Source organism: Malus domestica, chromosome 07 (assembly GCF_042453785.1).
Source record: "Malus domestica chromosome 07, GDT2T_hap1".
NCBI lineage: Eukaryota > Viridiplantae > Streptophyta > Magnoliopsida > Rosales > Rosaceae > Malus > Malus domestica.
In genome coordinates this window covers 15,422,019-15,443,816 of record NC_091667.1, presented here as the reverse complement: position 1 = coordinate 15,443,816, position 21,798 = coordinate 15,422,019, and the positions used below count along the sequence as shown (strand labels likewise).

Below are 21,798 nucleotides of genomic sequence, written 5' to 3'. Positions count from 1 at the left end.
AGAAGCTCATGAGTTTGCATATAATGATCTTAAGAAGCTTATAATTGCATTGGTATGGCTATTACACACACTACACTACAAGTTGGTTCGATTCAAATTTGGTTAACTCTTGGATATTATCTTGAACTACTGTTGTTTATTTCTTGAAAGTTATCTCATGGTTGGTTTTTCTCTAAGATTGCAATTTGGGAAGTTAGCTAATAATTTGTTCTTGTCGCGTTCTTGTTTTTTCTTTTGTTTTGATCGAGGACAAGCAAAATCTAAGTTTGGGGGTATTTGATGGGTGCATATTTTCATATATTTTTATCATCTATTTCCTCTAAAGTTTGTATATTCAAATGGGTTAAATGCACTAAATTTAATTGTTTTATTTTATAGGCATTCAATACAGGAGTTATGCAAAAAAAGGAGTGGAAAAAAAAACATTTAGGGTGTCTAGAGTAATTCCAATGGAGTAAGAAGCTAATTAACTGCACCAACTGAAGGTGCTACTTGGTCAATTGATTCTACGGCCCCGGTCCTATTTATCCAAACTGAAGATGTCGCTGGTTGCCTTCACAATTCTATTTATCCAAACTAAAGATGTGTTGGCAGGAAAAAGGGTTAAATAAAAACCTCAAGATGTTAGAGAGGTTTTGTCTAGAGCGAGAGTTTACGCAGAGCAGATTTGTGTGTTGAATCGAAGGGGGTCTTGAATGATGCACTTCCTTATCTATTTATAGTAATAATTTCCCACATGGCCAAAGTAGAATCCCACTCGGATTATAATTCTTCGATCTCTCCCTTATCCATTCTGAATGGGCTTTAGCCACTCTTAGCATTTTAGGATTCTGAATCCAGCCTTATTATCCTCCAAATTCAATCCCTGATCCTTAGTATATTCTCCTTGATTCAAGGCATCACTGATATCAGAATATTCCTTATTGTATCAAGACTTAGTTGAAGCTCTATCCAGGTTTACGATGAAATCGACTTCTAGTAGGACTCGGCCGACCCTCCTTAGGCTGGGCTTTTCTTGAGAATATCTCGATCTCGGCCCAAAACTGTTAATTTGTGTCCAAACAATAACCCAAGTAGACAATCAACTTTTTCATTATTACATTGTCAGAAGTGTCTTGATTATATGAAATACCAGTAAAATAGATGCCATGTATTTGAGTTGGATTTGAAATATGACTAAATACACTATATATAAGCTGGATGTAAAATTAATTGCTCTTAAATTTCAATATCATGTTGAATGATACAGCATAATAGTATAGATTTGTTTCCAAACATTTTTTTTAGTATGATATTCATTGATATGAAGAAAAAGAATAAGTACATATACGAGGATAAGGTCCATTTATTATGAGCCTTAGTAAAACTTTGCTGGGAATTTCAACCCAGTTGAAGGAAAAAGAGTGTCCTACACCCAAAAAATTACAAGGTTGTACTATCCTCACGAATAATATTTGTGATTACTCAAGGCTCCCTGAACCTAATTGGTTGATCTAATGACAAGCCCGATCGTGCCACCCTTGAGTTTTACAGTGGATGTCCATTGGTTGAAACTGTCTTTTGACAGTGATTGGGTTAGACTCGCAATCCACTCCGTTTAGATAACGTTTTTTGTTCTATTGAGTCGAATAGCCAGGGAGCTCGAAAGATAAATCCTATCCGTCATTGGGCAATCCCTCAAAATGTGTTGTACCGTTTCCTCCGCCCCTTCACAAAACATATATGAGGCATCAACGATTCAACGATGACTCTCCTCTTTACCAGGTTTGCCCTAGTTGGCAGAGTAACCAAACAAGATGCTTTCCACAAAAGCTTAACATTATTAACTACTGAAAATAAAGCTTGAGAATCAACGAATTGCAGAATTAAGAAATGGAAGAAGAAAGAGAAGCTGTATTACTGATAACCAAATCTATTACAAGATGATTGTAATGAAAGCTACACAATTCCTTATATAGCCCAAATATCACAATTACAACAATACATTTCTAACCACCACAACTATATTAACAAACTTATTCACTAGGATAATGCCATGTGTCATTTTTATTCCCCCCAAAAATTGAGCTTGGAGTTTCCAAGTGAAGTTTGAGCCAATTATGCATCTGGAACTAATCTGGAATAGCTAGACCAAGATGTCTGCAATGCTTCAAAGACATTGGGCTATGTAATCCTTTTGTAAAAACATTTGCAATCTGATCTTCAGCAGGTATATATTGAACAACCAAATCTCCCATTTGCACTTTTTCTCAAACAAAATGATAGTCAGTGTCAAGGTGTTTTATCTTTGAATGAAAAACAAGGTTTGAACTTAAAGCTAAGGTACTCAAATTATCACAGTGAAGTACTGGAGGAACTGAGAGCACCTTATGCATATCTTTAAACAAGGATCGAACCCAAAACAAGTCAGTTGCACAATGTGCTAGTGCCTTGTACTTAGCTTTTGTGGAACTTCAAGACATTATAGGTTGCTTTTTAGACTGCCATGAGATAGGATTAACTCCTAAGTAAATCACAAAACCAATAATTGATCTTCGAGTGTTAATATTTGCAGCCCAATCTAAATCGGAGTAAGCTATAAGATTGAAATCTTTTTGTAGTGTAAACCATAGTCTAGGGTACCGTTCAAGTATCTCAAGATTCTTTTGACAAGATGCATATGGAGATCAGTTGGAGATGTAATAAATTGGCAAACCATGTTCAAAACATGGGCAATATCTGGCCTAGTGAAGGTTAGATATTGGGGAGCCCCTACTAAGCTTCTGTAATGGCTAGGATCAGGGAGAGGAATGACTTCGTTTTCAGGCAATTGTGTATAAGGCTTTGATGGTGTGGAAGTTGGCTTACATGTCTCCATCGCTGCCTTTTTCAGTAATTCTTTTGCATATTTTGACTGACTTATGAACAATGAACCATCTTCTTTGTATTGAATGTGCAAACCCATAAAGAATGATAGTTTTCCCATATCTTTGAGGTCAAAGACTTCTGCAAGATCATGTATAATTGGTTAAATCTTTGTGGGATTAGAACCAGTGAGTATTATATCATCTACATAGAGTAAGAGTAGAATTATATCACCTTCATCCACTTTGACAAATAAACTGTTATCAGATAATGAAGTTTTAAATCCCAAAGATGGAAGGTAACTTGTAAACTTTGAGTTCCAAGCTCTTGGAGCTTGTTTCAACCCATAAAGAGATTTTATGAGTTTACACATATAGTCTAGACAAGAGGATCTACAAATCTTTGAGGCTGCTTCATAAAGACTTATTCCTCAAGATCACCATGTAAGAATGCGTTTTTCATATCCAAGTGTCTCATGTTCCATCCATATTGTGCAACTAAAGCTAGAATGATTCTTACAGAAGTGTGTCTCACAACTGGACTAAATGTTTCAGAATAATCTTGATATTGAGCCATTAGGATTTTTCTTGACTTTGTATACCCATTTGCTTCCTGTAATGATTTTGTGAGATGGAAGTGGAACCAAAATCCATGTGCCTTATGTCTTCAATGCATTATAATCTTCCTGCATGGCTAATTGCCACTCAGTTTTGTATGATGCAGCTTTGAAAATCTTTGGTTCCTCAGCTTCTGTTATATTAGCCAGAAAGGAAAATCCACCAGAGAATGCACCAGAGAATTCACCAGAACAAGAATCACTAGAACAAGAGTCCAAGAGTTGTAATGAACTTAATTCAACTAATGTAGCAAGATAAGTTGCATAATTCTTTCTTGAAATTGCACCTGTTTGCAATCTAGTTTGAATGCCATGTTGTCCATGTTGTTGAACAGGAGTTATAGATGAATTAGTACCAGGAGATGTTTCTGAGAAAGTTAGTATTATTTGGGGTTGTGCTGGATTGAGGACAAGAAGCAAATGAGGTTTATCAATAGAGGTGGAAATAGTAAGATCATTTGCTGATGTTGATGAAAATTCAAAACTCTGAGACTGGTGTATTACTAACATGAGTCCCATAACTGAAAGATGGTGTACTAATCACTGATGTACCAGATAGAACAGAAGGAGATGCATTTGTATGTGAGACTACATTATGACCATTCCCAGATTGAATAATTGAATGTCTTATTGGTATTGAAATGGCACAATCACAAATGGAGAATTACCTGGTGTATGCACAAATTGACTACTTGTCTAAGAGAAACCCAAATTTAGAAGAAATATTGACTTTTCAAACACAACATGCCTTGATATAATACATTTCTTAGTCTGTGTATCATAGCATATAACACCCTTATACCCCATTGCATAGCCTAACAAAATACACATTTTTGACCTGGATTGTAACTTGTTGGCATTATAGGGTCTTATCCAGGGAAAAACAGCTGACCCAAAAATTTTCAAAAATTGCAGCTCAGGTACCTTGTTGTATAACAGTAGATAAGAAGAACTAAAGGACAAAGTTTTACATGGCATCTTGTTGATCAAGAACACTACATGAGTACAGGCAAAATACCAGAACTCAGTTGCTAAGCCAGCATCATTTAAAAGAGTGACTGCAGTATCAAGTATGAAGTGCTAATGTCGTGGGAAAGTTCTAATGTCCTTAATTAATAGAGAATGGAGGATGGGAAAATGCTAATGTCGTAGGCTATCAAGGCCAAAATCAACCAAGGTATGACCCATTTTCCAACACCTACAACCCGGGCTGGAGAGAGCATCCAAATATGAAGTGGAGGGAACCTTAATAGACTCATCAACAAGGCGGATATAGACAGCCACCTCCGGGACTCTATCAAAGGCCATTCGCACCACCACAACTCCCACCAAAATCTGCCCAACCAAATTCAGGTTCGTCATTGGATAATGATAAAATTCTTCAAGTACTAGCTTCTTTGACTCAAGGTTTACAAAATCAAGCCAAAGAGATAGGTGAAGTGAAGAAGCAATTGGGGCAGATGGCGGAATTCATGGGACAATTTAGAGAAGAAGGCAAACTACCTAGTTCAACCATCGTCAATCCAAAGGGAGGTTTTGAAATGGCTAAGGCTATCATCTTGAGAAATGGCAAAGATGTTGGAACCAATCCAAAAACGTCCAAACAAAGCCGAAAAGAGGACGAACAGCTTTGTACAAGTCAATATCCCACTTCTTGATGCAATAAAGCAATTTCCAAGGTATGCTAAATTCTTGAAAGAGCTTTGTACAACGAGGAGGATTTCAAACAAAGAAGTGGTAAGGGTAAGTGAGAATGTTTCGGTAGATTTGCAATGAAAACTGCCACCTAAATGCAAAGATCCAGGTAGTTTCACAATCCCTTGTGTTATTGGTAATACCAAGTTTGAACATGCCATGTTAGATTTAGGTGCTTCCATTAATGTCATGACATACTCTATTTATGCATCTATGAACCTAGGAGAGCTTAAAAATGATGGTGTTATAATTCAATTAGCCGATCGTTCTAATGCATATCCGAAAGGAGTTTTGGAAGATGTTTTGGTGCAGGTTAACCACTTGATATTTCCAGCAAATTTTTATGTGCTTGAGATGGAGGATTCGGCCCATTCTACACCATTGCCAATATTACTTGGACGACCTTTCATTAAAACAGCCCAAATCAAGATCGATTTGTTCAAGGGGACGTTGACAATGGAATTTGATGGTGATATCATTGATTTCAATATTTTTGAAGCTATAAGGTACCCTATTGATGATCATTCATGTTTCTCTATTGATGTATTTGATTCTTTGGCGCAGGACTATCTTGAATCCCTAGATAGGGATGCCCTTGAAACAACCATTGCTCAAAGAATTAAACTCGTCACCAATGAGGCCGATCCTAATCATGAAAAGAGTGGTGAGATGGTGGCTACCCTTGAGTCATTGCCATAATATGTTGGTAAGCCTCAAATCCCAATTTCAATTCCCATTTCTACTAACAAGTTGTTACCTTCGGTGATTCAGGCACCCACTCTCGAGCTTAAACCGTTACTGAATCATTTGAAGTATGTCTTCTTGGGAGATAAAGTGACTTTGCCCATCAGTCTCTTCATCACTCACAGCAGTGGAGGAGGAAAAACTAGTTCGAGTGTTGCAAGAGTACAAAACAACCATTAATTGAACTTTAGCCGACATTAAGGGAATTAGTCCTACAACATGCATGCATCGCATACTTTTAGAGGAGGGGGCTAAACCAACTCGAGAGGCTCAATGCCGACTCAACCCTCCAATGATGGAAGTTTTGAAAAAGGAGATCATCAAGCTTCTTGATTGTGAAGTTATTTATCCAATTTTGGATAGTCGTTGGGTTTCACTGGTTCAAGTCGTTCCAAAGAAATCTAGAGTCACTGTTGTGAAGAATGAAAAGAACGAACTTGTGCCCACTTGCATCCAAACAAGTTGGAGAGTTTGCATTGATTATAGGAAGCTCAACGCCACCACAAGGAAAGATCATTTTCCTCTGCCATTCATTGATCAAATGCTTGAAAGGTTAGCTGGTCATTTGATTTATTGCTTTCTTTATGGTTATTCGGGATATAATCAGATTGTTATAGCTCCAGATGACCAAGAAAAGACTACTTTTACTTGTCCGTTTGGTACTTTTTCTTATCATCGAATGCCATTTGGGTTATGTAATACACCAGCCACCTTTCAAAGATGCATGGTAAGTATCTTTTCAAATTTCGTTGAGAAGATTATTGAGGTTTTCATGGATGATTTTAGTGTCTTTGGTGACTCTTTTGATGGTTGTTTAACTAATCTCACTTTGATATTAAGACGTTGCATTGAAACTAACCTTGTTCTAAATTGGGAAAAAATGTCACTTCATGGTAAAACAAGGCATAGTTTTAGGACATATAGTTTCAGAAAAGGGAATTGAAGTTGATAAATCAAAAATAGATCTTATACGCCACTTACCCTCTCCCACTTCGGTGAGAGAGGTTCGTTCTTTCTTTGGACATGTAGGATTCTATAGACGTTTTATCAAAGATTTCTCAAAGATTTCAACACCCTTGTGCCGACTTCTACAAAAGGATGTGTCGTTTGTGTTTGATGATGAATATGAGAAGGCGTTCAATCACCTCAAAGAATTTTTAACTTCGGCACCTATCATTGTTCCATCAGATTGGAGCCTTCCATTTGAGCTTATGTATGATGCTTCAGATTATGCTTTAAGGGCTGTTTTGGGACAATGGAAGGACAAGAAGCCACACGTCATCTACTACGCATCCCGAACCTTGAATGATCCTCAATTGAATTACTCTACCACTGAAAAAGAACTTCTTGCTATATTTGCTTGGTACTAAAGTTATAATTTACTCTGACCATGTAGCTTTAAAGTACTTACTCACAAAGAAAGAAGCCAAACCAAGGCTTATTCGTTGGATGCTTCTTCTTCAAAAGTTTGACGTGGAAATTAGGGACAAACGAGGATGTGAGAATGTAGTGGCTGACCACTTGAGCCGTTTGGTACATGAAGAAGACCCTCTACCTATCCCAGAGGCATTCCCAGATGAACAATTGTTGACCATTGAGGTAAGTGAGCCATGGTATGCTGATATTGTGAATTATATTGTGTCTAAACAAGTTCCAAGAACCATAACTAGGCACCAACGTGATAAACTTAAGAAAATGGCACGGTTTTATGTGTAGGACGACCCTTATTTGTGGAAATATTGCCCTAATCAAATTATTCGTAGATGTGTGCATGATTCTGAGTTTAATTCAATCTTAACTTTCTGTCACACTTATGCATATGGAGGTCACTTTGGCACACAACGCACAACACTTAAGGTTTTAGAATGTGGATTTTATTGGCCTATTATCTTTAAGGATGTTAGAACTTTTTGTATGACTTGTGATCGGTGTCAAAGAACAGGCAATATAGGTGCAAAAGATCAAATGCCGCAAACCCTTATCTTTTATGTTGAGATTTTTTATGTTTGGGGTATTGATTTCATGGGCCTTTTGTCTTCCTCACATGGTTTCAATTATATTTTACTTGTTGTGGATTATGCGTCGAAATGGGTGGAAGCAAGGGCCACCCGTACTAATGATTCCAAAGTGGTTGCAGATTTTATTAAAACTAACATATTTGCCAGATTTGGAATGCCAAGAGTACTTATAAGTGATGGGGGGGCTCCCATTTTTGTAATCGAACCATAGAGGCACTGCTCAAGAAGTATAATGTCACACATAAGGTTTCGACACCTTATCATCCTCAAACAAGTGGGCAAGCCGAAGTTTTTAACCGAGAAATCAAGCAAATCTTGGAGAAGACAGTTGGACCAACTCGAAAGGATTGGAGCTTGCATTTGAATGATGCATTGTGGGCATATCGTACAGCCTACAAAACACCAATTAGAATGTCACCTTTTCGGCTCATCTATGGGAAACCATGTCATCTTCCAGTTGAGTTGGAACACCGTGCACATTGGGCAGTCAAGACGTTCAATATGAACATTGATGCGGCTGGTCTTCATAGGAAGCTACAATTGAATGAGCTTGAGGAAATTTGGAATGAGGCTTATGAGAACGCTCACATTTACAAGGAGAAAACAAAGGTTGTCCATGATAAGATGATTCGTAGTAAAACGTTTTCTGTAGGGCAAAAAGTGTCACTTTTCAACTCTCGCCTTCGATTGTTTCCAAGTAAGTTACGTTCTAAATGGATTGGTCTTTTTGTTGCTACTAATGTATTTCCCTATGGTGCAGTCTAAATTCAAAGTTTGAAGACGGGACATGAATTCAAAGTGAATGGACACCGTTTCAAGCCTTACTATGAGTGTTTTGAGGAGCATGTCGTGGAGGATATACCCCTCCATGCCGTTGGCCCTAGTGAAGCTTAATTGAAGGTATTGTCCAGCTAGAAGACGTTAAAGCAAGCACTTCTTGGGAGGCAACCCATGTATTCTAATACAAAGACGATGGACTCTCCAGCTCCTACAACTAGATTTGCTCTCTTCTACCCTTCTCTTTCCTATTTTTACTTTTCCATGATTGTCTTGTTTGCTAGTTGTCTTTTATTGCTTTCTTGTTTAGTTTTATTTTTGCAACATTGAGGACAATGTTTGGTTTAAGTGTAGGGAGGGGGGTAAACAAATTGCTTTTCATGACTTATCTTTGAATTACATCACCTATCACTTCTAATGTTGTTACTCACTGTTTTTAAGTGTCTTATTGTGTTTTAAAGTTAAAATTCGAAAAGTTTGAAAAAAATCAAAAATTTTGAGAAAAATACCAAAAGGAGTCGTTTTTGTTGTTTGTTTGCGTCTTAGGGTACCTTCCAACACAATGATGATGATTTGGTTTTTAATTGCATGACTGTTAAAGAAAGTTACAAACATGGGTGGAATATGCTCTTTGGTTAATACTTGGTTGTAGTTGTCATTAACGAATTCACATGCTTGAAGGAAGGAACTTAAACTAACGCTACAACCTTGAGAGACTTGAGCCTATACTTTGTTTGGAGAGTTATTAATTTGTGGTATTCTTGTTTTCTAAAGTCGTCGCATGATCGCATTATTTCTTTGCTTGGTTGCTACTTGGAATGCTTTTTCATCATTTTAGTTCCAAATACTAGAACTCATGCCCGTTTCATTCAAAGCTTAAAATTGATTGAATAACAAAGACAAGATGAAGTGTACCAGAGCCAAAAAGCCTTATCCCTTGCATATGTATTGTAGGTTTAATCCCTTTGAACCTTATTTTGCCTATTTTCTTTGTTAACTAGCATTGTCCTTACCTAGCCTAGAATAGGACTATCCATACCTTTGTTCTTAAAGAATAGTGAAGCATGACTTGTTGGGAATTCTTTTCGATCAACATTATGCAGAAAAACAAGTGTGGGGGAAGGTTTTTCATTGGAAATCTATGAGGTTGTATGTTTTGTGTGCCAAAGAGAAGGGCACGAGAAGGAAAAAAATGTGGAAAAGAAGGAAGAAAAAAAAGGAAAGTGTGTAGAAAAGAAAGAAAAAGAATTCAAAATAAGTGAGAATGAGCTCACAAGTATTGGTTGTTGAAGAAGGGTGAATCTGACCCTAAAGTTGTATGAATCTCCCCTTTGTGTTTAAAGTTAGATGCTGCAATCAAAAATTGAATTCTAAGTGTTGATTTCATTACTTTGCTTACTATCACTTTAAGAACCTTTGTTTATCCTTGACCATTCTTTGTTAGCCAATACCTTAGCCCCATTACAACCCTTAGACTTTTATCTTGATTGTTATGTTATTCAATATGTGGAGTTTGAAATTGGTACGAGCATATGGAATCCTTGGTTCTCGCTTCTAAGTAGTGGCATTCTGTTCATGAGATCATATACATGTTATATTAATAATTCCAGAAAGTGCCTTCTTTGTTATAACATATGTAAGTATTAGTCTACATGTTTACATCAATCATCTCACTTATACTTAGTATAGGGAGTGTAGTCAAAAAATCTTTGTGAAAATAGAGAGTATATCTAGTGAGCAATTGAGAGAATTCTCTAAGGCATGTTACTACATTCAAAATATTGTTTCAATTGATTAAATGGGAGCTAGTGAGTGGTTACTGCGATTAAGTATAAGCTCGAGGGTAAGGATAGCTAAAATCTATATGAGTAGTGATTTTTAACATGTCATGTTTCATTGGAAATCCCTGAGGCAATTGTTCGAAGGTTTAGGTTATGTTTTGTTTTGTTTTGCTCGAGGACTAGCAAAAGTTAAGTGTGGGGGAATTTGATAGGTGCATATTTATGCGACTTTGTTAGCTTACTTTTTTGCATTTACAAGTTAGTTTCTATTTATAAGAGTGTTTTAAGCTATTTTCGTGTGTTGGTAGGTCCAATTGGCAAAGGTGACAAGAAATGGCAATTTGGAGCATTTTGGAGCAGTTTTGGATTTGGAATGGATAGCATACGCATGAAACAGGTTGGATGGACGTTTTTGAAGTTTAAGGAGGCTAGGAATGTGCTACAAATCTGGAGAAATTAAATCAAGACTTGGAAGATAAGGAATCAGCTAAAAAGAAGAAACATTATCCAAACTAAGATTATCTTATCTTATCCAGTCTTGTTTTATCTCAACCTAATTTTTATCTTATCTTATCATATCCTAATCTTATCCTACCTAATTTCCAACTGCAAGGGGGACTCCTTTTCATATTAAACCACCTGTTATCTAGTTCTAGAAGCCCTAAGATTGTGCCAAACCACCATATCCCTTTCCCCCCAGGAATATGCCGCGCCTAGTCCTTTTCCTTCATGGAGTGGGTTATGTCGTGCCCTTGCCGCAGGTTTGAGGAGCATTCAAAGGAGAAATCAAGTGTGCCGTGACCTGCAATTAGGAGAAGGAGAGCTTGTGCCACAAATTGCAATCAAGCCTTGGAGATTTCTAGAGTTCTTTCTATCCTTTCTTAGTTTCAATGTTTATTTTATATTGCTTTTCAATTACTATGAACATGAGTGGCTAAGTCTTGTTTTAGCTAGAGGTGAATTCGAAGCCATGGACATATGTTTTATATGAATCGATTTCCTCCAGTTATTGTTTCATAAAGCATGAATGTGATTTACTTATTTGTTTTATAGATAACTTATTCTTGTATGTTATTAAGTAGGCCTATTTAGTTTGCATGCAGGAAAATATAAGGGAATTTCACCTAATCGTTATGAACTTATATTCACACGTAGTAAAAGTCACTAGTCATGATTGTGTTAAGTAAATTCCTGGCAAGAGTATCATGCAGTTCATAGTTACGAATGTCTTGTCAATGCTTATGATTTTCATAGAATTTAATGATCTTTGATATGCATCTCTATCATGATGTTCATATAGGGAACTTGATAAGAATGATTTGATTGCGTCACTAAGTCCAATTCAATGAACTTAGGAAAATCTAAGAGTTAATTTGTGCAGTTCACGATTAATTTGGGGCATTGTCATTCATGGTTTATAGAAATAATAACTGGAAATCGATTTGTGTGCATATGTTTCATGTGTGGAGAAGAATCCTCTAACTAGTCTTTCACCCAATTTTCATCCAAATTCACTTTGTTTCTGCAATTTAGTTGTTTTAGTTCAAAATTCGTCCAAACCCCCCCCCCCCTTAGTTCTTATTTGTGTTAGTTTAGCCTAGTTTTCAGTTTTTGAGTCAAGTTAGTATAGATTTGCCCCAACCTTTGATGCCAAACACTTGACTTCACCATTTTTCCCAAGTAAGCAACTGGATCCTTTGTCGTAGATTGTAACCCTCTTGAATTGTCAAACACAGGGATTTGAAATGGCTCTTCGAGCTTACTCTTTCCATGATACATTACCTCCATTGTCTTCTTGTCATGCACAAAAAATTCAGATTCATCACATACAAACCAACTTTTATTATCAGCACATAATTGCTTAACTGAAAGAAGACTTCTTGCAATATTTGGAACATGAAGAACTTTACTGAGAATAAGTGAATGATCATTGGTTTTAATTGTAGCAGAACCAATATTCTGAATTGGTAGACTTGAGCCATTACCAATGGTTATGTTCTCAGAACCTTGAAAAGGAGCAACTTGATTTAATGAAGTAATATTTGCAATCATATCGTGTGAAGCACCTAAATCCACAATCCATGAATTTTGAGGAATAGACTGAGTTGTTTGTCGTGCATTCATAGCAGATAAAGATGATGGTGGTTGTTGACCTTGAAAGGCATAATTTCCCTTATGGAAACAATCGAGTGCAGAGTGTCCTCTTTTGCCACAGATTTGGCATTCAACAACCAAACTAGCAGAAGATGTATTTGTGTTCCTATGAAAGCAATTTGCAGTTGTATGACCTCTCTTATTACAAATTTGGCATTCAATTACCACATTTGTTCTTATTTCAGTGTTGCCTGACCATGATCCATTTCCATTTTGTGCTTGTCTTAACCCTCCTGAGTAGTAATTGTACCATTGTTGTACCCTCTTCCTTTAAAGTCACTGTTATTTCTATAATTGTTGTTATTGTTCTTGTATTGATTACCATTGTATGACCGGTCAACTATATTGGAAGACTGAGATCTAAACCCTTGCTGATTTCCAAAATTAGATTGACCCACAAAAATATAACCATAAGATTGATCAGGATGTCCTAGAGGAGAAGCTAATGATGTATTTGGATAGAATGGCGGATAAGATAATGATGTATTTGGATAGAATGGTTGAGAATCAAAAGAGTCATGAGGAGGATGAGTAGACGAACCATGTGGTTGTTGAATGATAGTACCCCATGTGGTAGTAGGAATGTGATTATGGCCCTGAGGATTAGAGGAAGATGTGCATTTGAAGAGCCAGACCCTTGACCATACATTGTAGGACCAGAACCAGAACTTTGACCAGAATTAGAACCTTGAACAAAAAGAGTTGACATATTCTGAGATAACAAATTCATTTCTCCTTCAATTTCCTTTTAGGCACCAAGCAATTGTGCTCGAAATTCTCTCAGAGTAATTAAGGACTCCCTTGCCAAGATTACAGTTTGAATAACAGCATATTCCTTAAGTAGACCAGCCAAGCCAACAATCATAATATCATTTTCAGTAATTGTTTCCCCCACAATAGTTAGCTTTCAATCTCAACAAATACTTATCAATCTATGCCTTTTTGAATTGTATGCAGTTCAGTCTTCAAATGATTGACCCTAGATATAGAAATAGAAGCATATCTTTCAATAAAATTTGACCATGCTTCAAAAGTAGTCCTACAACCAAGAACATATGGATCCATTGCTTCATCTGTTAATGTAGCAAGTAACAGATTGATAAGGGCCATATCAGTTGACTCCCATTCAAGAAAAGTTGTAGTAACCTCCTTTGTTATTCCAACTTTTGTACTTACTACAAATTTTGGTGGACACACAGTTGTGCCATCAAAATGACCAAAGAGTTTGTACCCTGTAAGAACTTACTGGAATTGAAATGCCCATTTTGCAAAATTATCATCTCTGAGTTTTATAGTAAGCATACCCAACAAATTCTCCACTCTAAATGATGAAGATGCCATTGAAATGAATTCAATCAATTCAGATCACAGCAAAATACACTTAATCAAGGAGACTGATACTCCAAGAGAGAATATTAGAATAACACTCCAAGATTCACCGAAAAATGATACTTTCTTCTTCCAAAGTACAAACCTTAATCTTCAGCAGAATCACAAATCCTAGAGAATGATACTCCAAGATAAATCTAGAAAGAATGACACTTTCTTGGAACAACACATCAAAATTCTAACAAAAATCCCAAATCTTCAATTCATATGAAACAAATCTTTAACACACCAAATCAAGAAATCACAGCTTCAGAAAACAAACAATTTACTGAATCACATAATCACAACAAATAGACGAATTCACCTGATTCACGATGCAGATCACCTTCAAGATTCCAGATCAACTTCCAGATTCCAAACCTTTGAAATTACCTAACTCGAATTTCTATATCAAAGCTCCAAACACAACAGCAAAAAACCTCTTCAGGATCAGAGATGGCGACAAGCTAGCACCGGTGATGATACCAAATTAACTATTGTTGACCAAATAAATACAAAATTCACTCATATTTTAGTCCCGTCCAGCAAGAACAAATGGATTCTAAAACTGAAATGACAATAATAGCCTTATTTCCTGTATTTGAATCTTTCTGCGTATGAATTAGACTTGTAAACGAATCGGATCAACCTTATTCCATATCCCAAGTCCATATATAATCTGATTATCCAATTCGGATCGTATTTGAAATATCCAATTGGAAATCTCTAAACTCTTAATCCATATCCTGTTTGACATAACTAGGAATAAGGAAATACTCTCAAGTGAACACACCCACTATAAATCATGCCCAAGATATCTTAATGTATGATGATTTAAAACTGGGGGTCCATATTTCTATAGAAAGTTAGAAACTAAACCACATAGGCGAGCTCATTCTAACACAAAACCAAAAAAAAAAACAAAAAAAAACAAAAAAAAAAAAAAAAAACCAAAAAGTAAACATAAAAACCAAAAATGGAACTTGATGAAGTGAGAAACATACCAATTTACACACAACTCAGTATCTGGTACTGTAAATCTCCACAATCGTAGCTAGAACGAAAGCCGCTCTTCATAGCTGCTTTCACTCTTGAGGACATTAAGAGCAGTTGGAGGCACAGTAGACCGTCAAAAACTGAAGGCATCATCCATGGGCCAGTTAGAGGTGCAGATATATGATCCAAGCAAAGGCAGTAACTAAGGGCATATGTATGTATATAACTACCCACAATCGACAAACAAAAAGCAGGTCCTGTAAATGATCAAGAACCGTCCACCCAGATCCACTTTCCAGCACTAAACAACTTCTGGAATATACTCAAACCATTAAACAAAGAAAATGACAGACCAAATCACAAATTTGCATGACATTTAACATTATAGGTTTGTCAATCACACTATCCTCCAATGCAATTTGATCCGAGAAATCAAAGCTGTAAAACCTTCATAATTAATCACACAACTTACGTTTATGCAAACATGTAGAGTGGTAACTATGTGGAACGTACGGGTGCAGTTTGAAGAATGTAAGGTGAGTGGATGGAGTGCTTTCGGATGCAGAGGACTATAAACACCAGAGAGAGAGAGAGAGAGAGAGAGAGAGAGAGAGGGGAGGGGGGGAGGGGGGGGGAGGCACACTTTGCAGAGAATGATAAATTCAATAACAACAGAGGTCGAAATACGAGTACATTAATCATACAGAACTTTAACAAACGGTGATGTCCTAGCCGTATGAGCTATAAAACCAATCTGAAAATTATGAATACCCAGAACATGGTTAACAAATAGTTATGAATAAGTTATGTGCAGAAGCCCCATCGGCTATACTTTACAGAACAACACAAAGTAAAGGAACCTACTAGTCTGTCTGAGGCTCCAAGTCTTCTGTATACATAAATGTACAACCCACTTCCAGCTTCAGAAAGGGACAATATACACCCATAACTATGTTAGAAAGGCCTAAACAGCTCTTCAAGGGACTAAACAATCTCCCCATTCCTGAATGTATTATCCCCACAATCTGCAGCTGGGTCCAACCCACAAGGAGAATCAAACCATTTCGAATTCGCTTGATAGAAGCTATCGACCTGTATACCAACAAGACCTACATCTGCCCCTATACCCTCATCATGTCTTAAAGACTTGGTTAGTTTAGTATCCTCGCAATCAAGCATGCTCTTCTCATCAAATTCACTGCACTTCAACCACTTTTCGGGCTTACAAGGGTCACCGATCAGATCTTTCGGAGTCCTGCAGTCTTCCCTCAGCTGCTCCCAAGGGACACCATCCCCAAGAGTTCGCCCAAAACTGTCTTCATCATCCTCAATCAAATCAGCGTCCTTGCCATCTCCATATAAACGTTCATGATGGTGATCACTCCAATGGGCCAAATCATTATCCCCAACCAAAATATCACCTGCAAGCGTCTTATCGTGTAGCAAATCCATTGGCTTTGAACTCTCCTCTCCTACTTGTCTAACTTTATTCACGAGATCAAACAAATCTCGAGACACTGAACTCAAAAGCTCCTGCGGTATTTTCACAATTTTCTCTTCTAAAAGCCCAACTTCAGCTCTCAATTCCTGCACCTGCTGCATCACTAAAAACTGCATGTCCCCCTCATCCTTCCCGAACAATCCAAACCCATCATTGTCCAATTCCTCACTGACCCCATACACAGTATCCTGATCCATAAAAATCCCACCTTTGTGCCCCACAACCCGATGCATAATCCTCGCATTTCCGTCCAAAGGACCCGGCTCATGCCCTGAATGCACAGCATACAGCTTAAACACTGCCACCCCCTCCTCCTGATACACAAAAGTCTTGTCCCTTTCATTGTAATTCGTAATCGGAACAATGGCCCTAATCCGAAACCCGCACCCACACCTCTTTGAAGCATACGGCTCCCTCTTCAAAATCTTGGACTTCTTCGCCACGGGCTCCCCGGCCCTATGACAAGCATAGTCCTTAACCTCAGCCATAAAGGGCTTATACCTGATGTACTTCTGCCTTATACAAAGAACCACCTTATGCTTAGCAGCCAATTGCTGAAGCCTAGTGGGCACCTCTTTAGCAGGCACATCAAAAGACTCGGTATACTCAAACCGCCGGCGTTTGCCCCTCCCGGCAAGCCCCGAACTGTCCGTGGAGCAAACGGGGCATGCAGCAACACAAACCCTAATGTAACTCTCAGGAATTCCATAAAACTTAGCACCTACAGTCCAAACCTGCTTAATCCTATCAATGGTTTCCTTCAACCCTAAATGCTTCAAATCGGCATCGCTATGGAAACTCATAACAATGTCTTGCCACTGATTAATGTGAGAAACGAATTGCTGATTATTGTTCTTGAAACACAAGAATTCGTTACCGTTTTGGTCGACGTGGGCGGCGAGCTTGTCCTGGATGCGCTTCCAGGCGGTGACGTAGGCGGTGTCCTCGTTGCGGTCCTTCCAGACGGCGCGCCAGGACTTGAGGACAGGGCGGGGCGTGGCGGCGCGGATCTCGGCGGGGGTGGCGAGACGGGCGTCGAGGATGCACCTGATCATGAGGGAATGAGACTCCGGGTTGAAGGTGTAGAACTGGGAGGAGATGTGGGGCTCCGGGGAGATGTAGATGGGCTGGGATTTGGGGTCGGATTTGGGGTTAGGGTTCGAGACGTCGTCGTTCTCGTCGGAGTAGTGGGAGGGGGAGGAGGAGGGGGAGCGGAAGAGGTCGATTTCCGGGGGGAGGGGGAAGACGGGGTCGTGGAGGACGACGTCGTCTGAAGGGAGTGAAATGGAGGGATGGGATTCCATGATCTGGTGGGAAGGTGGGCCCAGATCATGGTGGCTGTGGTGGAAATGATGGTGGAAGAGATCTTCTGTTTTGTGAGGATTCATAGAAATTGAATTGAAAAACTTGTTTTCAAAAGTATCTCGTTCTAGTAATCCTCTCTTCTCTTGCTCTACTGCGTTTTGCTACTAGCTGTTTTCTGATGCATTTTGAGTTTGTTTTTCGATTTTCTCACAATTTTTGTGAGGCACGCACGCAGCAGAGCAGCAGACGGAGACAGAGGGTATGTCTCTCCAAAGTCTCGTCCCCAGGACAGGGCCCCTTCTATTTTTGCCCTTTACTTTCTCTCTCTTCTTTCTCTCCTCCTCTTTGTTTTGTTTTTTGTTTTTTATTTATTTATTATTTTATTTACTTTCTCTCTTTTCTCTCCTCCTTTTTCTTTTGCCTTTCAAAAGTAACCGTCTTCGTAGAGCAGTTTTAAAAAGCAGGTTGTAGATTGCTTTTAATAAAAATAAAAAAAGTTGAGTCTTTCTTGTAATACCTTTATTAGTTTTTACAAATAATATTACATATCATTATACATTTATTTCATTTCTTGGAGAACAAAGTCGCCACCTTCATTACCGCAACCATTATAACTACAACCACAACTAACGCCACCGTCGTCGCTATCATCCCTAGAATCATTGTTACCATTACACCCCACCACTGCGTCGCCACTATTACCATTGTCGTCAACAACCTTATTACCATATACAATTTACTAAATGTTCAACTACTTTATTTAATAATTGATTATTCTTAAAACACAACAGAAGCAATGATTTTAAGAAGCACAACAATCTTAAACTGCCCTGAGAAAGTTTGATTTTTTTATTTTGTTTCCATTCACACTTGGTATTTCTCTTGATTTTTTATTTGGTCCTTTTATGGTATGTTTTTTAGTTTAAGTTAAGTTCACATAATTTATATGTCTTTGAATATTCTCGAACTTTTTTATACATGCAATTTATTATTATTTCTTTAATATATAGTATATGAGAATGTATGTTAAATAATATAATAATAATGAACAAAAGGTATCCAAAACTAATAATAAAATATAACAATTGATTACAAAATGCAATAATCTGAGTAAATAACTATAAAAGGTCGAAATGTTTCGGAACTTTTTTTGTTTGAATAAGTTTGAAACATTCTGGAAAAATTTGGAATTATAGGAATCCCCAAAATGCATTCCAATTTACATTCCAAATTTCTAAAAATAGTTGGATTTGGAAATTTTACTTTCCACACACTCATTTCTACCTCCACATACTTCTCTCAATCTTCGATTGTTGAGAATTGAATAAATTGAAGAGGATTAAAGGACAAAAAATAAACATGGAATGTGTAGAAGGTAAAAGAGAGTGTGGATAGCACCACCATTTCTCAAACCCAAATGCCTAAAAGTTAAATAATATCATACATAGTTAATTAGTCTTGATTAATAAGTTTCAGTTATATACAAGGGGCTTATAGCTCGAGTAAATAATAGAATTCTTTATGGAATTTTCAGCTTGTAGAATTGGAAACACTGTTTCAAATTGCACCCCTAACATGACATGGGGAGTCCCATCTCTCTATTGTTTTTTCCCAATCTTGTAGATCTACATTATTTAAATTTAATACATTACCTACTATATTAATTTGTTCTATACCTCTTAAATTGAAGGAAAATTTGTGAAAAACTAAGTTCATTAAGCAACATAATACATGCATTTAACGATTAAATGGCGGAAGCATGTTTCTATGCACTTTAAAACAAAACTTAAACCATTAAAAGCCTAGCAGTTGTAGTTACCTAAGACTCAACTCAAATCTTAAAGAAAGGAATTGAGAAACTTTTATACCTTTGAAGCACCACTTTGTTTTGCAAAGGATATTCACCCATGTGAGGGTCTTCTTTCCTTTGTCTCCTTTATCCTTAGCTCCATGGATATGGACTGAGGAATTTGCTTCTTGGCTTCATGACTTCTTGGATATGGATGGATGAATGGGTTCTCCAAAAGTCCCCAAAGTTGGAGACTTCTAAGTTCCGACACTAAGAATGGTTGAGGAAAAAGATGAATGACCATGGAAGAACAAAATGCTAGCAGAAAGAGAGAGCATGTGTTCTCTCATCTTTCCTCAAAGAAAAACCCCATACAAGAAAAGGCTATAAAGTTACTTTTATACCTATATTCATTGGAGTGGCAAACTTGTAATAAGTCCAAAACCACTCCCTCTCTAAACATGGCCGGCCTCCCTATTGTTAGTGGGTTAATTACCCCTTTTGTTTTAGTTGTCACACAACTTAAACCCTATGTGCCTTATGGACCAAAACCCTTTTGAGTCCCGAAACCCAAAACTAACTTAAGGCCTAAAACAAACCTTTCATTCTTGATTAATTAACTTTTAATTAATCCTAGCCATATACAATTAAACTATTGAATTGTCCTTACTCATGTTTATTATTTCCTTCAATCATTACTTTACATGGTGTGCAATCCATTAGGTTCCTTTTAGAGAAGGCAATGGGCTATTAGAACTCTTCAAATCGATTGTGAATTGAAACTTACTTTCAATTCTCCCTTTAGTGATTATACACCTTTAGGGCTTCTACAAGCCATGAGTGACACCTAGCAGTAGGTCATGGCTACCCAAGCTAATCAGAAGAGGTTGGAGAACATATTCAGTTTGGGATTACAATGCAATACGGTCTTTCTCTAATACAATACTCTTGATCACATTGTTTGGTTTGATAGTTTATTCATGTCTACTATCCAAAGTGATTCTCTTACTTATATGATTACCTTGAATGTGATCTAGAACAACTTCCTAAATCTCATTCATACTCTAGCTAGAGATTCTTAATTATATCATAAAGTATTCTCCCTTAACGGTTTGAAGGTTAGAGATCCCTTGTTGTGCATTCACCTACCTCTATAGTTATGTGGCTTAACCCAACTATGTTATGGACACCTTCTGATGGAGTGCCTTTGACACAATCAAAGATTGTGTTAAAGATCAATGACCTAACCATAAGAAAACTATGATGCCTCAGGTCAAATGGCTACTTTACATTATCCCAACCTTGAGTTCTCATGTGACATGAGTATGAGAACTCCTTGTTGATCGCGTTCAATGGACTCATTCTCTATTGAGCACCTACATGCTTGTCTTGGTGTCATTCAATCCAATTAACTCGAGACCAGTCACAACAATCTCCTACTTGCACTAGAGTCAATCAGCTGTGTCATCAATGATGATACCTCTTCTGAATTCATTTAAAAAATAGCTGAGTAGTAAGCTCAGACAGTGAATATCTATATGTTATCCATAGAAGCAACCTTGAGATTAACGACGTCACCATTATACCTGATTTTTAATCATGTGATTTAGTCTCTCAATTATGTTCAGATCTTAATGAGACCTTGATTCCCTGGCTTGAGCTATCGCCCCATTAGTGTCGTGGTGTGGGTACACTAGTGACACTTTCTGTTTGGAACCAGATGAAGTGTTCATACATGAACCTTCCCATCCAAACAACATTGTTGTAAGCTTCTATATGGCAATATATTTTGCATGCATGATGGAACACACTAGACTTTTAGTGTTTCCACCCAAATATCTCTTTAGTCATAATAAAGAGATATCCAATTATTTCTTCAATCATAATGAAGAGTTATCCAATGATGGATACTATATTAGATTCATAATCTAATACGTTTACGCTTCCATTCGTTACTCTAATTTTCCTCATTCTTGAGGAATCTATCCTTTAGTATTTCTTAAATACGTAAGGACTCACTTGATAGTTGCCATGGTTCTGATCATGGGCTTGCACTGATATCGTCTTGTACCGATCTTGATACAACTCATATCAATGTTTTTCATACAAAATGAAATACGTGTTGGAAATGTGCCCTAAAACCAATCATATGATGATACTTTACAGACATTTCACATGTTAAACTAATCTAGTTTAATATCAAGGGCATA

The 21,798-nt window shown here is 37.4% G+C and overlaps 1 protein-coding gene and 1 long non-coding RNA gene across 2 annotated transcripts; both read right to left on the bottom strand.

Moving 5' to 3' along the window:
- Window positions 1-14,194: 14,194 nt before the first annotated feature.
- On the bottom strand, window positions 14,195-15,133 carry LOC114826043 (uncharacterized). The gene is made up of 2 exons (XR_003774876.2): window positions 15,002-15,133; window positions 14,195-14,403 (listed from the first exon to the last, which is right to left on the bottom strand). It is a non-coding gene; the product is annotated as an uncharacterized lncRNA (long non-coding RNA).
- A 503-nt stretch (window positions 15,134-15,636) lies between these two features.
- On the bottom strand, window positions 15,637-18,140 carry LOC103439054 (uncharacterized). The gene has a single exon (XM_008377604.3). It carries the CDS (start codon window positions 17,880-17,882, stop codon window positions 15,978-15,980), a length of 1,905 nt encoding a protein of 634 aa, XP_008375826.3. The 5' UTR covers window positions 17,883-18,140; the 3' UTR covers window positions 15,637-15,977.
- Window positions 18,141-21,798: the final 3,658 nt, after the last annotated feature.

Bases quoted from the DNA above. Each gene is read 5' to 3' on its own strand.
- LOC103439054 (XM_008377604.3), bottom strand. From the start codon at position 17,882: ATGAATCCTCACAAAACAGAAGATCTCTTCCACCATCATTTCCACCAC.